This window comes from Cololabis saira, chromosome 14, assembly GCF_033807715.1.
Source record: "Cololabis saira isolate AMF1-May2022 chromosome 14, fColSai1.1, whole genome shotgun sequence".
NCBI lineage: Eukaryota > Metazoa > Chordata > Actinopteri > Beloniformes > Belonidae > Cololabis > Cololabis saira.
The window spans coordinates 26454928-26468822 of NC_084600.1; the positions used below are offsets into that span (position 1 = coordinate 26454928).

The 13895-nt window shown below is 41.8% G+C and overlaps 1 protein-coding gene across 20 annotated transcripts in view; it reads right to left on the reverse strand.

The window, feature by feature from the left end:
- dlg2 (discs, large homolog 2 (Drosophila)) overlaps positions 1-13895 on the reverse strand; it is a 94869-nt gene that overhangs the window by 38577 nt on the left and 42397 nt on the right. For 16 of the 20 annotated variants that reach the window (XM_061740257.1, XM_061740256.1, XM_061740267.1 and 13 more), the window contains exons 9-13: positions 12575-12719; positions 10860-10986; positions 8055-8114; positions 6061-6216; positions 3272-3428 (exon numbers count right to left, since the gene is read on the reverse strand). In XM_061740257.1, the coding sequence (XP_061596241.1) occupies positions 3272-3428; positions 6061-6216; positions 8055-8114; positions 10860-10986; positions 12575-12719 (645 nt within the window). The remainder of the gene's footprint in view (positions 1-3271; positions 3429-6060; positions 6217-8054; positions 8115-10859; positions 10987-12574; positions 12720-13895) is intronic. The other 4 variants (XM_061740270.1, XM_061740251.1, XM_061740262.1 and 1 more) reach the window with 3 other exon arrangements.

Here is a 13895-nt window from a genome sequence, read left to right on the forward strand (position 1 = left end):
ATTTCTGTATTTAAAACACACACGGCGCACCGAACCTAAAGGCGCCGTCTACACACACACACACACACACACACACACACACACACACACGCGCTGCAGAACACACACAAGCACACGAGTGTGCGTATTTAAAAATAGAGCGGGAGCAAAACTTTGTTTGATTGTAGGCTACTTTATTTCAGTTTTTACATTAATCAAACCCATCGAAGTCCTCATCCTCACACACATATAGTCACTTAGTCACATGCATATACACACACACACACACACACACACACGCGCATGATCATATACATACACACACACATAGACATACACACTGGCTTGTTCACCTGCATGCTGGCTCTCTAGTTTTTGGGTTTAGGTAGCGGTAGCTTAGCTCAGACTGCGATCAGATCTCAAGATTTAGGTCGATTGCTGTTATTGTTTTGGATGGCTCCGTGCCGGTTTCGTGCTTTGTTTGTGGTTTTTTTTGTTGCAGATTTCCAGTGCTTGACATGTGTCTCCGTGTGTTCCTGCTTCCTGGATTGGCAGTGGATGTCGTCACCCCCCCCCCCCCCCCCCAAAAAAAAAAAAAAAAAAAAAATCACTGGGTTTGTATGTGTATATTTATGTATGTGTACGCATATGTGTGCGTATATATATGTATATATATTAAATATAGTAATAATGCACATATATATACCTTTGGTTTCTACCGTCATGGTATCAATCATTAATATGTGTGCAAACAAGGTAGAAAAAAAAAAAAAAAAAAAGAAGTCCTCCTCCTCTGTTTCTGCATTAAAGAGCTCCACTAAATCAGCTGTGCCAGTCCCAATTTCCTCGCTTTCAGAGTCACTTTCCGTGCGGGGGTACACGCCGCTCAACAGTATTTTGAAAGTGACTGCAGTACCAGTTTTGGCCATTTCTCACACACGGCTCCTTTAACCATTAATATACAGCGCACACACGCACACGCACACACACACACACACACACACACACAAAAAGGCGTTTGTCTTCTGTGTCTTTGCAATGACCAAGCTGAAGATCTTGTATATTGATATTTTATATATATCGTATATTTGTATAATCTTGTGAACCACTTTGTGGTATAAGTACTACAGAGATAAAGTTTGTTTGAGCACTGCCACACAGCAGTAACATAAGAGTGTAAATTACAGGTTTCATTTCTTCCTTACTAGTTTCATTCATGATGCCAGTTACTCAGCCGCCGCCACACCTTTATTCCACCTCAGCGTGCTGTGAGAGTAGCATGGAGGCAGAAAGGTGTAACACTTTTCCACTGCTGTTCCACCTTGAAAGGTAGTAACAGTGTCCTAATGGGCCAACATCTGGGTGCGAGGATGTCTACAGACTCAATGCAGAGACGACCCGCCAGCCCATTGGGTCTGCCAGCCGTTCAAGTGTCCTGCTGTCACAACTGCCAGCCAAGTGACAAGCAGGTTAAAGACGCGGCAGGAAAAAATGACCACCTGGTTTTTCGCCATAGAGGCTGGAGAGGCAGAGACAGCTGGACAGGCTGTATTCAGAACGTTGTCACTCAGTTTGGGGTTATGAGTTCTCACCAAATCCTGGTACTGCTTAGCAACCTGACCATCTCCATCCTGCAGCTGAGCACGAACCCCAAAACCAGCAGTGGTGTCCAAACCGAGACCAGCACTGCTGACTGCGTTCCACTGGAACAACCAGTTTGAAACCAGTTTTTTTATTATTTATTCAGCACTGACTGGATATAACAGTCAGTGACCAGAGACATTCTGGACATTCAAGGACCTTTGTGGACACTGTGAGAGCACACAGTTATTACACCAAATACCTGAAGGGAAATTAACTGTTACCATATGTTTTATGATTTCTTTGCACAATCATCTCCAGAGAATCCAGAACAGTCTCCAGAACAGATCCAACTTTCTTAAATCAGTTTGCTCAGTTTCTTTAAGTCACTGGCTCTTGCGCTTTCCCCCAGCAGATTACTGAAGATGTGATTGAACTCTCCAGAACTGTTATGGAAAATATTCAACATTTTGCTGCAAACAGTGATGCACCTAATCTTCCTTAACAAGGAAAAGTCTGCTCTGTCCTTAAAGAGCACCAGTGTTGTATCTCCAGTCCAGTCTGCTGTCCAGGTAACCACCAAGGTTATTTATACTCCTCCACCACCTCCAATTCGTCTCCCATGATGGAAAAACTATTCCACTTAATCCTGGCCCATAATCCTGGATGATTGTTCCATCATGCCACAGAACGGTCCACCAGCCATCTGTACACAGTCTCTGTTCCATCACTGATACACCCCAGAACTGCAGAATAATCTGAGTATTTCTGCAGATGACAGGAGTCCGACTTGTACAGGAAGTCTGAGGTTTACAGTGGGAAGAGGAGTGGTGAGAGTACAGTCCCCTGCTGACCACTTGATCAGACACACAACCATTCAGTCTCACAAACTGTGGTCTGTTAGTCAGGTAGTCCGTAATCCAGGTGATTGTGGATCTTTGTCTTCTGGAGGTTCTTGCGTAATAATGCAGGCTGGATGGTGATAAATGCATTTTTGCAATTTTGTCTTGTTATTATGTTTTTATTTCACATATTTACAGGAAGTAAAATTCTCCTTTAAACTTTTTTCTGGAATGTGTTGAAGCTCCAAAATGTAAAACAGATGTTTATTAACAAATAAAGTTGATGAGGGAAAAAAAACTATATCTTGGGTTGATACTGGCTGTAGTGAAACAAACGTCAAAGGGAAAGCAGGAATCTGTTTTTATTTTATCTATGCATTGTCCATATCGTACCTCTTTTTTCTGATTTTGGGTGGTGATGATGTAAATTACAGATCTTAATCCACATTAATGACAAAAGCAAAACAAAACACGTTGTTCTTAGGTTATATAAGTTTTGCATCAAAGTGCAAAAGTACTGAAACCTGTGAAAAAAAAAAAAATATTAAAATAGTTTTGTAGAATTTTAAGTGATATACCCAAAATTACACTTTTTTGAGAGATGTTTATCTCCAAAAATGCAGAAAATCAGTTTATAGCATTACAAGGCTAGAACTATGACAGGAAAGTGAGCAGACAGTCCCATCCGTCTGTCTGTAGTGTTTGACTCTCAAGTCGACACCAGCCAGCACAAATATGCACCGACTGAGCCCGCTGGGAAAGGCAGGTTTAACAGAGGTCCCAGATCTGGATTTGTGGGGATGTTGGTGAAACTCAGCTGCCAAATCTGACCGAGAACATGTGTAAATCAGTGTCTCCGGCGTACTCACCGATAAGATGTGGTCGCCTCGTCTCAGCTCTCCATTGAGGTCAGCGGGTCCTCCTGCTAAGATGAAGGACACGAAGATGCCCTCGCCATCTTCCCCTCCCACGATGTTGAAGCCCAGGCCTGTGGAGCCTTTGTTGAGGACGACCTTCCTGGGTTCCCTGTACAGGCAGTTCAGATAGTACATCAGCTCGGGGTCGTCAGAAGCTCGGAGCATCTTCAGCTCTGACGGAGACGTGAAGGAAGATCTGGATATTCAGTTCTAACAGAGGCGGATGAAGATCTGGATATCCAGCACAGACAAGAAGCTGGACACGCTGCAAATCCTCTGTAAGCTTCTCTCAAGCAGAGCACCTCCGACTGCCGGAGCTCCAGAGGGGATGCTGCTCTACTTACCATCATTTGTCCCAAATTCACTTCTGACGGAAATCCAATCTTTTTACACACATGCACATACATATGCACGGGGTGTGTGGATGTACTAGCACAAACCCAAACCCTGTTTCCCTCCAGATAAACACTTTAGGAAGGTTTTACTTAGTAAAATGTCATATTGGTGCTACACCTGCAGAAAACAGTGATACCTGGGAACATCGAGGATGGGGGGATGGAGGCAAGCGAAAGAAGGAAGAGGTGAAGGAGGGGAGAGAAGGGAGGAGATAGGTGATGGAGGTGAGAGAAGGGAGGAGGAGGTGATGAGAAAAGGGAGGAAAGATAAGGGAGAAGAAGGTGAAAGAGGGGAGGAGGTCATGGAGGCAAAAGAACGGAGGGGGAGGTGATGGATGCGAGAAAAGAGAAGAGGTGATGAGATAAGCGAAGGGAGGAAGAGGTGATGGAGGTGAGAGAGCAGAGGAAGAGGTGATAGAAGGGAGGAGGGGGTGATGAAGGAGAGAGAAGGGAGGAGGAGGTGATGGAGGTGAGAGAAGGGAGGAGGAGGTGAGAGAAAGGAGGAGGTGATGGAGGTGAGTAGGGCTGTTCGATTTTGCCCAAAAATAAAATCTCGATTTTTTTCTCTCAAAATCCGATTTTCGATTACGATTATTTTGTGAATTGACAAAAGGCAAAGAAATGATTTCAAATATGGTGTTTTTTTATTGAACGTTTGCCCCATTGGGCTTTAAGTGCAAACTTTGCTCTTATTAAACCAAAAATGAATGAATAAAGTGCAAAACTCTGTAAAATAAGTTGAAAAAAAGTTTTAAAAAATATAATAAAATATAAAGTTTTATCTCTGAAAAAAAAAAATCAGCAAATCAACACTTGCAAACATACAGTAAGTTATATTTCCAATTAAATAAAACAAGACATTTTCTAATTAAACTAAACTGGGTCTTTGCATGCTAAATAATAATGCAACCCATGAAGGAGGTAGAGGTGTGTAATGTCAGTCATTACATTTGATATTCACATTTGCAAGTTTTTTGCAAGAAACACGAGCCGGTCTACCGCATCTGGCTTGAGGGATGCCCGGTGGCATGTTACAACGCCCCCTCCTACACTAAAGAGCCTCTCCGATGGGGCACTTGTTGCAGGTATTGAGAGGTATTTCCATCAATCATTAATATGGTATCAATCATTAATATGTGTGCAGACAAGGTAAAAAAAAAAAAAAGTGAAAAATCGATTTTATGATTTTCACGTTTTAACATCGTTCTAATTACATAATCGCGATTACGATTTAAAATCGATTAATCGAACAGCCCTAGAGGTGAGAGAAGGGAGGAGGAGGTGATGGAGGCAAGAGAAGGGAGGAGGAGGTGATGGAGGTGAGAGAAGGGAGGAGGAGGTGATGGAGGTGAGAGAAGGAGGTGATGGAGGTGAGAGAAGGGAGGAGGAGGTGAGAGAAGGGAGGAGGAGGTGAGAGAAGGGAGGAGGAGGTGATGGAGGCGAGAGAAGGGAGGAGGAGGTGAGAGAAGGGAGGAGGAGGTGATGGAGGTGAGAGAAGGAGGTGATGGAGGTGAGAGAAGGGAGGAGGAGGTGAGAGAAGGGAGGAGGAGGTGATGGAGGTGAGAGAAGGGAGGAGGAGGTGATGGAGGTGAGAAAAGGAAGGAGGTGGTGAGAGAAGGGAGGAGGTGAGAAGGGAGGAGGAGGTGATGGAGGTGAGAGAAGGGAGGAGGAGGTGAGAGAAGGGAGGAGGAGGTGATGGAGGTGAGAGAAGGGAGGAGGAGGCGAGAGAAGGGAGGAGGAAGTGAGAGAAGGGAGGAGGAGGTGATGGGGGTGAGAGAAGGGAGGAGGAGGTGATGGAGGTGAGAGAAGGGAGGAGGAGGTGAGAGAAGGGAGGAGGAGGTGATAGAGGCGAGTAGGAGGTGATGGAGGCGAGAGAAGGGAGGAGGAGGTGATGGAGGCGAGAGAAGGGAGGAGGAGGTGATGGAGGAGGTGATGGAGGCGAGTAGGAGGTGATGGAGGAGGAGGTGATGGAGGCGAGTAGGAGGTGATGGAGGAGGAGGTGATGGAGGCGAGTAGGAGGTGATGGAGGCGAGAGAAGGGAGGAGGAGGTGATAGAGGCGAGTAGGAGGTGATGGAGGTGAGAGAAGGGAGGAGGAGGTGATGGAGGCGAGTAGGAGGTGATGGAGGCGAGAGAAGGGAGGAGGAGGTGATGGAGGCGAGAGAAGGGAGGAGGAGGTGATGGAGGAGGTGATGGAGACGAGAGAAGGGAGGAGGAGGTGATGGAGGTGAGAGAAGGGAGGAGGAGGTGATGGAGGAGGTGATGGAGGCGAGTAGGAGGTGATGGAGGAGGAGGTGATGGAGGCGAGTAGGAGGTGATGGAGGAGGAGGTGATGTTTGCGAGCGTACCTGCTCAGGTCCAGCTCGGGGAACAGACTGAGGTTAGAGCTAGGGATGGGGGCACAGTGGAGGAGGCTTCTGCTGCTCTCCCTGGGGGAGGAGAGTCGGGGCGAGGGCGCTTTGTCACAGGGTTTGTTCACAGTGCTGTAAACGGGCTCTGGAGGCCTGGAGGAGCAGGTGGGACACCAGAGCAGAGGTCAGGAACAGAGGTGGAGAAACTGGGATTAACAAACAGGAGAATCAATGCGGTGAAAGATGAAAAAAAAAACAGGTAAAGCAGGAGGAAGTTTTAGGTGGACGTGTGAATTCAGCACTGCAGTGTCAATGGACGTCATGCGGGTGAAAACGAAGTTTTACACAGTTTCAGTCAGATGATTCTTTAGGTATACTAGGTATTCATTCAGTCTCAGAACTAATGGAAATTGACAGTTTTGCTGAGGGCATGATGATCATGATGCTTTTAATTAGCTTTTAAAGTCTGATTGTCAAACTAAAACAGCACAAGTTTTCAGGTCAGAGCTGCTTTTGTTTCAGAGGCGTCATGTCATTCCTACATAATCTCACTGAAGATCCACTTCCACTTCACTTGATCTGATACCAGTGAGATTTCTAAAACAAATATGTGGAACTGCAAGTCCATACAGTCCATGCATATTCAGTAACTCCATAAAATCTGATCATTCAACCCCTTCAGATACAAACCATCCCCTGAATTGAAGATGGAGTTCCAACCACAGTACAGAGATGATGAGTCATGAAGGACCTGCTGATGGAACCTGACTCTGGAAAAAAATACTTGGATTTCCATACTTCCAGATCTAGACACAGTTTTTGACATTGTTGATTGTTCAGTTTTTACTGCAACATCTTAAATTGGGTTTGCAACTTTGGCAGGTGTTTTTTTTTATCTGTTATTCAACAAACAGATCTTTTAGATTGTTTATTGGCAATTCACAATCCTCTGGTGTCAGAGTGACTTGTGGGGTACCTCAGGGGTCAATTTAGGGACCACTTTTATTTTCAGGTTCATTTTATGCCGATGACACACTACCGTACCTCAGACCACATAAAGACTCTCAGTAGCTTCTTCAATGACCTAAAATGCTGAACATCCACAATTTCCTCCAGTTGAACTTGAACAAGGTCGAGATCGTAATTACTCAGGATTATTTGCTCCTTCATTTAGAGGTAGCTGAACTTCTGTAGCTTCCAGTATTCCTGACTACCATTTTCAGGTTACAGCTGCTCTAGAACACAGCAGCTGGACGGCTTACAGAAACTAAGAATACACATTTCAATTTATTACACTAGTTTACAGTTGGCTTCAGAGCTGATTTTATGTTTTTCAACCTAACCTTTGCTTGATAAATACCTTACGAATTAGTTTGTCATTAAAATCTAAAAGGTCAAATTTTCCTATTTAATTTTCTCCACAGAGGTTATAAGCCAATTAAATCACTTTATTCCTGCTAACTGATGGAAGAAGCTCCATGACTTCATAACATCTGCCTACACTAAGAGAAAAACACCAACTTCCATGGAGCAGCAGCAGTATACACCGTTATGCCCGATATGTGATTTCCACAAACGTCCTTCTAAATGAACCAAACATAACCATCAATACAAGGCTGAAGACTCTCTGTTCAACTGGACAGAAGCTCTACAAAGGAGGGTTTCACTGTTCATCAGAGTACATTGTATGCAGAGATTAACAAAGTCTCCAGTCGTTTTCTACCTATGATGAAAAGTCTTATTAGAACTGAGAGGAATCGTATGTTGTATGTTGTTAAAAGAATAATCAAAAGCATGGAAGATAACTTCTCAGGAAGTCTAAAGGTTTAATCCAGTCTCAATGATCCTTTAACATTTCCTACAACACGATAAAAGAAGGCTCCTGATTCGATGTCTCTGTTTATTATTTGCAATGAAATCTATTAAAAACAAAAAGCAATGATGACGAGCACCTGCAGGAGAGGACGAAGCACATGAATGCAGCATCTCACCTCAGCTGGAAGTAGTGGCAATCCAGGCCGTTCCCTTCCCTGTCATCTCGAAAGGGATTTCTGATACAATGAAAAAGTACATTTAGATAACCAAGCTTGTTATCTTTGAATACAGTGATCCAAACTTACTGGTTAAAGGGCACGCACCACAGAAAAAAACAGCTGAAAACAAACTTCAATCACAGTTTATTAATGCTCATTTATTAATGTCCAGTTCCTTTTAGTCCAGTGCAGTTTTATTTAGTTTAGTCTCAGTCATGTTATTTCTCCATTCATCCATTCTCTTCTAGTCGAGTCCAGTCCTGTCCAGTTCAGTTCAGTCAAGTCCATTCTATCCCAGTCCAGTTCAATCAAATCCAGTCAAGTTCAGTCCCGCCATGTCCAGACCAGTCTCATCTAGTCCAGTTCAGTCGATTCAAGTTCAGTCCAGCAGTTATTTCTGCTCAGTTCATTCTAGTCCAGTCCAGTCCATTTAAGACAAGCCCGGTTCAGTCATGTTAGCAACACAGTAGACGGTAGAACACATGACCATTCAGACATCTTTAGAACCATTAATATTTGACGCATACTCTTATTCAGACTCATCTGTGCTCAACGGGATAATTAAGAAACATCTAGTCTCCTCTTCAAATGACTTACTACTATGGTGGGATCTGTTGAAGCCGTCTCGCTCAGGCAAGACAATTGTATTTTTTCCTGATTAATAGAATAAAAATGATAAAATAATAAAAATAATCTTTCCATCATATAATGTTAAGCAAGAAAGTCATGTTTTCTCCTCTCAGATGAGTCTTTCCAAGAACACTAGGACTGGATGTCCAGAACCTCTTTAATTCCAACAGGTTCTTTTCAATTTCTGAAACCACCCTCGCCAAAATTATTTTTATTCCAAAAATACAAAGACGTCTGCAAGGAATTCCTCCAAGCGAATAGTAGTCGGCCACATCTGAGGGAGTTTTGGGAGTCATTGTCCATGATTTCACAGAAAAGCAGTGGATTCAGAACTTCAGGATTACTCCCAAACTTTGATGAGTTATCTGAGACATTAACTCTTCTAGTTGATCTGCTACGTCAGGACCGAGGAGACCCATCCTACAGAATACACCATGGGACTCTTTTTGGTAGGTCATATGACCTGTAGATGAGTATTAGGTGCTTCAAGTTTTACTAAATATTCTAATTTCAAACTGCCAAAAACATCCCTCACCGAGAAGCTCAGCAGCTTCAGTAAGTCATTCACTCACACCCGAAACTTCTAGGAACTAATGAAAACAAATGAGTTTTTATTAGTTTCTTGAAGTGTCGGTCCTAGACTTAGGTTTTGATCCTGCATAGGTAGGGAGCATCCTGACCATATGTACCACCTCAGCTGTCTCTCTGGATGTGGAGGAGCAGTGACTCTACTCAAAGGGTAGGAACATAAATCCACCAGTAAACCAGTAATAGTGTGGACTTTCTTTTCACCACAACAGACCAGTACAGACTCCACATCACTGCAGATGCTGCACTAATCCACGTGAAGATCTGCTCCATTCCTCCCACAATCGTGAACATGTATGGAGCCAAATCAAGGCCAAAAGTTTTGCTAATTTGAAAATAAAATTTGAACCTGAAAATTCTTTTTTACAGTTTCAATTTTTTTTTTTCAGTATCAGATCTTTTTTTCAGTTTCAGAACTTTTTTTTTCAGTTTCAGATCTTTTTTTTTCAGTTTCACTTCTGTTTTTTTTCAATTTCAAATCTTTTTTTTCAGTTTCAAATTTTTTCTTCAGTTTCAGACTTTTGGCCCCGATGTGGCGTGGGGGGCGTGGCATCATAGGTGACAGCAGAACAGAGAAGGCGGGGGACGTTCCTCAGTCCTGTTGCCTTCAGGAAACGTTGGTTGCCGAAGTTATCAGTAGAAGTATGATTCAACACTGTATATACACCATATTCACGTGATTGGCAGTGGAAAAAACTGATATTAGTGACACATTTCTGTTTAAAAAGCTGTTTTAGACCGTACTTGGCACCAATCGCAGTATAAAAGCAATAAACTATGCCAGACTGTACAGTTCAACAGCCACACTTTAAAGTTTGACATTTCCCACTTCTACATACTACCAAGTACGGTCTAAAACAGCTTTTAAACAGAAACGTGTCACTAGTATCAGTTTTTTCCACTGCCAATCACGTGAATATAGTGTATATACAGTGTTGAATCATACTTCTACTGATAACTTCGGCAACCTACGTTTCCTGAAGGCAACATGACTGAGGAACGTCCCCCGCCTTCTCTGTTCTGCTGTCACTCATGATGCCACGCCCCTCTCAGTTGATGCCACGCCCCCCACGCCAGATCAGGGCCAAAAGTCTGAAACTGAAAAAAAAGATGTGAAACTGAAAAAAACTGAAATGAAACTGAAAAAAAAAAAAGATCTGAAACTGAAAAAAAGATCTGAAACTGAAATAAAAAGTTCTGAAACTGAAAAAAAAAACCTGAAACTATAAAAAATAATTTTCAGGTTCAAATTTTATTTTCAAATTAGCAAAACTTTTGGCCTTGATTTGGCTCCATAAACATGACCCCCAACATATTTAGACTCCTCCTAAAGGCTTAACTCGTGACCTGGAGAGGACAGTCCATCCTTTCCTGAATGAGGACCATGGTCTCAGAATTGAAGATGCTGATCCTCATCCTTGCTTCTTCACACTTGGCTGCAAATGGGTTCAGCAGCCACTATTTCACAAATATTTATTTGGTTACATGTGACCCGAAGGAGGAAGGTTAATGAGCTTCTCGTGATCAAAGAGCCTGTTAACAAACCTGTCCATGTCGTCTTCTCCCAGCATGTGTTTGGTGATGGGGGAGTAGCTTCCTGGAGAGATGGAAGTCAGAGTTGCACTGTTGATGGGGGAGCAGATGAGGTTTTCCAGTGCCGGAGGAAACGCTGCTGAGAAACAAGGACAAGGAAAAAACACATCATGTATATATTCTGGTATGTTCACTACTTTTCATTATGAAGCAATATTGTGGACATTTATAACACAAATCAGACAAAAATTAAGATGAGACAGAAAATCTGAATAGAAATGGTGAATCTTACATTTACTTTGACTTTTATTTCTTTACAGACAGTGTGAATCCAAGACATTTCATGTTTTTTTTCATCTGTTTTATCTCATTTTGTTAATATAATTATTACATTTTAGACATTTTAGAGAAACTTGGCACAGTAACATTTTTACTACTTTGAAACGCTTCCTTTCCATCCTAAAAACACTTAAGAGGTGTTCCGTCTCTGAGGAACAACATGATGAAGAGTTTCGGGTGTTAGTTTGATTCATTCTTCCTAAGAACACATCTTAAGGTGTGTACCAGAGTAGGATGAAGTTGTCTCAGTTTTGGTTTCTAAACCCTTGTTGGGCCACAGTCCTATGTAAACATGGGAAGCCTTAATTTCAACTTTAAGGTCCAGGTCTGAGGCCTCACTCGGAGACCAGCCTTGATTTCTTACAGCTGACCGCATGGTTTGAAACAAAGGAACCTCCACAATGACTCAAAGTGCCAGCAGGATTTGCATTTACGGCTCTTCGGTGATAGGAAATAGCACCCTCATTGGGCATAGACCCCAAAACGCAGGAGGGGCCGCAGTTGATTTATTGCAGCCGGGGCCCGGCTATATGTGTGTTACTCGGTAATTCTGAGAAAGTATCATCTCCAAATAGCAAACTAGGTGACACACCAACACAGATGCTATTGGTTTTGCAACTGATGTCCTCCTCTATCCAGCTGAACATCTGCTTTGACAGACTGACCAGATAAAATCTCAATTACTGTGTGGAAGTCTGGGGCAACACATATACTAGCAATGTACATCCATTGTTTATCCAGCAGAAAAGAGCGGTGAGGATCCTTCATAAAGCAAATTACAGAGAACACACCAACAGATTATTTATTAATTCAGGACTTATTAAATTTAAAGAAATAGTTGAGTTACAGACATTATTAGTTATGCATAGAAAAAAAAGAAAAGTATTACCAAGTAATCTACAGCAGTTGTTTGTTTTTTCGAATCCAGAAGTTATAGATTATAGAAGGAAATATAATTTCAAACATCAGTATGCAAGGACCACTCTCAAGCAGATGTGTATATCGGTTGTGGGAGTAAAACTGTGGAACTCTCTACAGAATGATTTAAAGGAATGTACAAATTGACTTAGCTTCAAAAAAATGTATAAAGATAAAATATTTAAGTTATATGATCATGAATAGGCTGGGACTTAAACAGTACTATTGATATATATGGTTGGTTTCTATTTAAGTGTATATTTTAGTGTAAATATTGGTTACATTGACTGTTCTTTTTGTTTTGGTATTTAATAAGGGGCAGGTAAAATAAGACTTGTCTTCATCCTGCTCCTTTTCAGTCATGGGTGTGTAGATTGAAGTGTACAAATGTACTACTGAAATATTGTCAAACTATGCACTACCATGCACGAAATAAATAAAAAAAATAAAAAATAAAATAAAACACTTACACCGTGTGACATGAGGAGGTCCACAGGAGTCTGACAAGAAGACATTGGTGGGCTTCCCACACTTCAGGTGGACCACGTCTGACGTGTTCTTCAGGATGACCACCGCCTCTTCATGAGAAAGCTCCTCCAGACTGCAGTTGTTCACCTGTGGAGACACAGATGTAGGTGGGCCAGGTGAGTCAGGTGCGTTCCTGACCTCCAGGAGACTAGATTATGACTGAAGACATCATTCCAGGTGTGCCAGGTGTGTTCCTGACCTCCAGGAGACTGGATCATGTCAGGACATTGATGAAATTACTGTAACATGTTCTCTCCCTAATGAGAATTCCAGGGAGATAGGGCTGGGCGATATATCGAGATTTTAATATATATCGATATATTTTCAAACGCGATATGGTACGAGACAATATCGTTTATATCAATTTTAAAAAAAAAAAAAGGTTTTATTTTTTTATGATTTTGATATAGCTTATTTTGTGACAAATTGACTTGAATGTTTTATTTGAGATTTGCACAAATGTTTTGTTATTTGCACAACTGTCAACCTCAGTGGAAAAGTCTGCCTGTTACTGTCTACATTGTTTTAATTGCACAGTGTATTTGAATTGAATTGTTATGCAGGAAAGGGATATTTGTTTTATTTTCTTCAAGAAGCATTTTTATTCTATATATGCAGGCAGTTTATTTTTATTTCATTTGTTTTATACATTTTGATATTGTGCAGATCTCTGTTAATAAAGGTACCTGTGTGACATTTGGCACGACATTGTATTAAAACTGACTGTTTTTTTTAAGGGTTTGCCTCAGAAAAAAATGAAGCTAACAGAGATGCTATGCTATAATGCTTTGGGGGAAACCCCAATTATGGCACAGAAAAAATATCGATATATATCGAGTATCGCCATTCAGCTAGAAAATATCGAGATATGTCTTTTGGTCCATATCGTCCAGCCCTACAGGGAGACAGTAAAGAAGAATTGGAGAAATGCCTGCTGATGTCACCCACAGGTTTTCTGAAGGGTCTGTTTCATTTTACTGCACAGCACCATGTTACAAATGGCCAGAAGTCAGCTGAAATACGTCCACCACAGTTCAGTCACCACAACTGGTGGCTTAGCTCATGCTTATCGCAAATGCTAACTACGAAATGTTCAACTTTAGAGCAGAAATAAACATATTTACAGTCTCGTACAAAAAAACTGTTCTGGTCTCCATCCTTTGATTTCATGTCCATGACAACTGTGAGAGGGTGAATTATTTTGTACCACATCAGGAGAATTTATATAAAGCAATACATTTATTTCTAATATGATTGATTGAC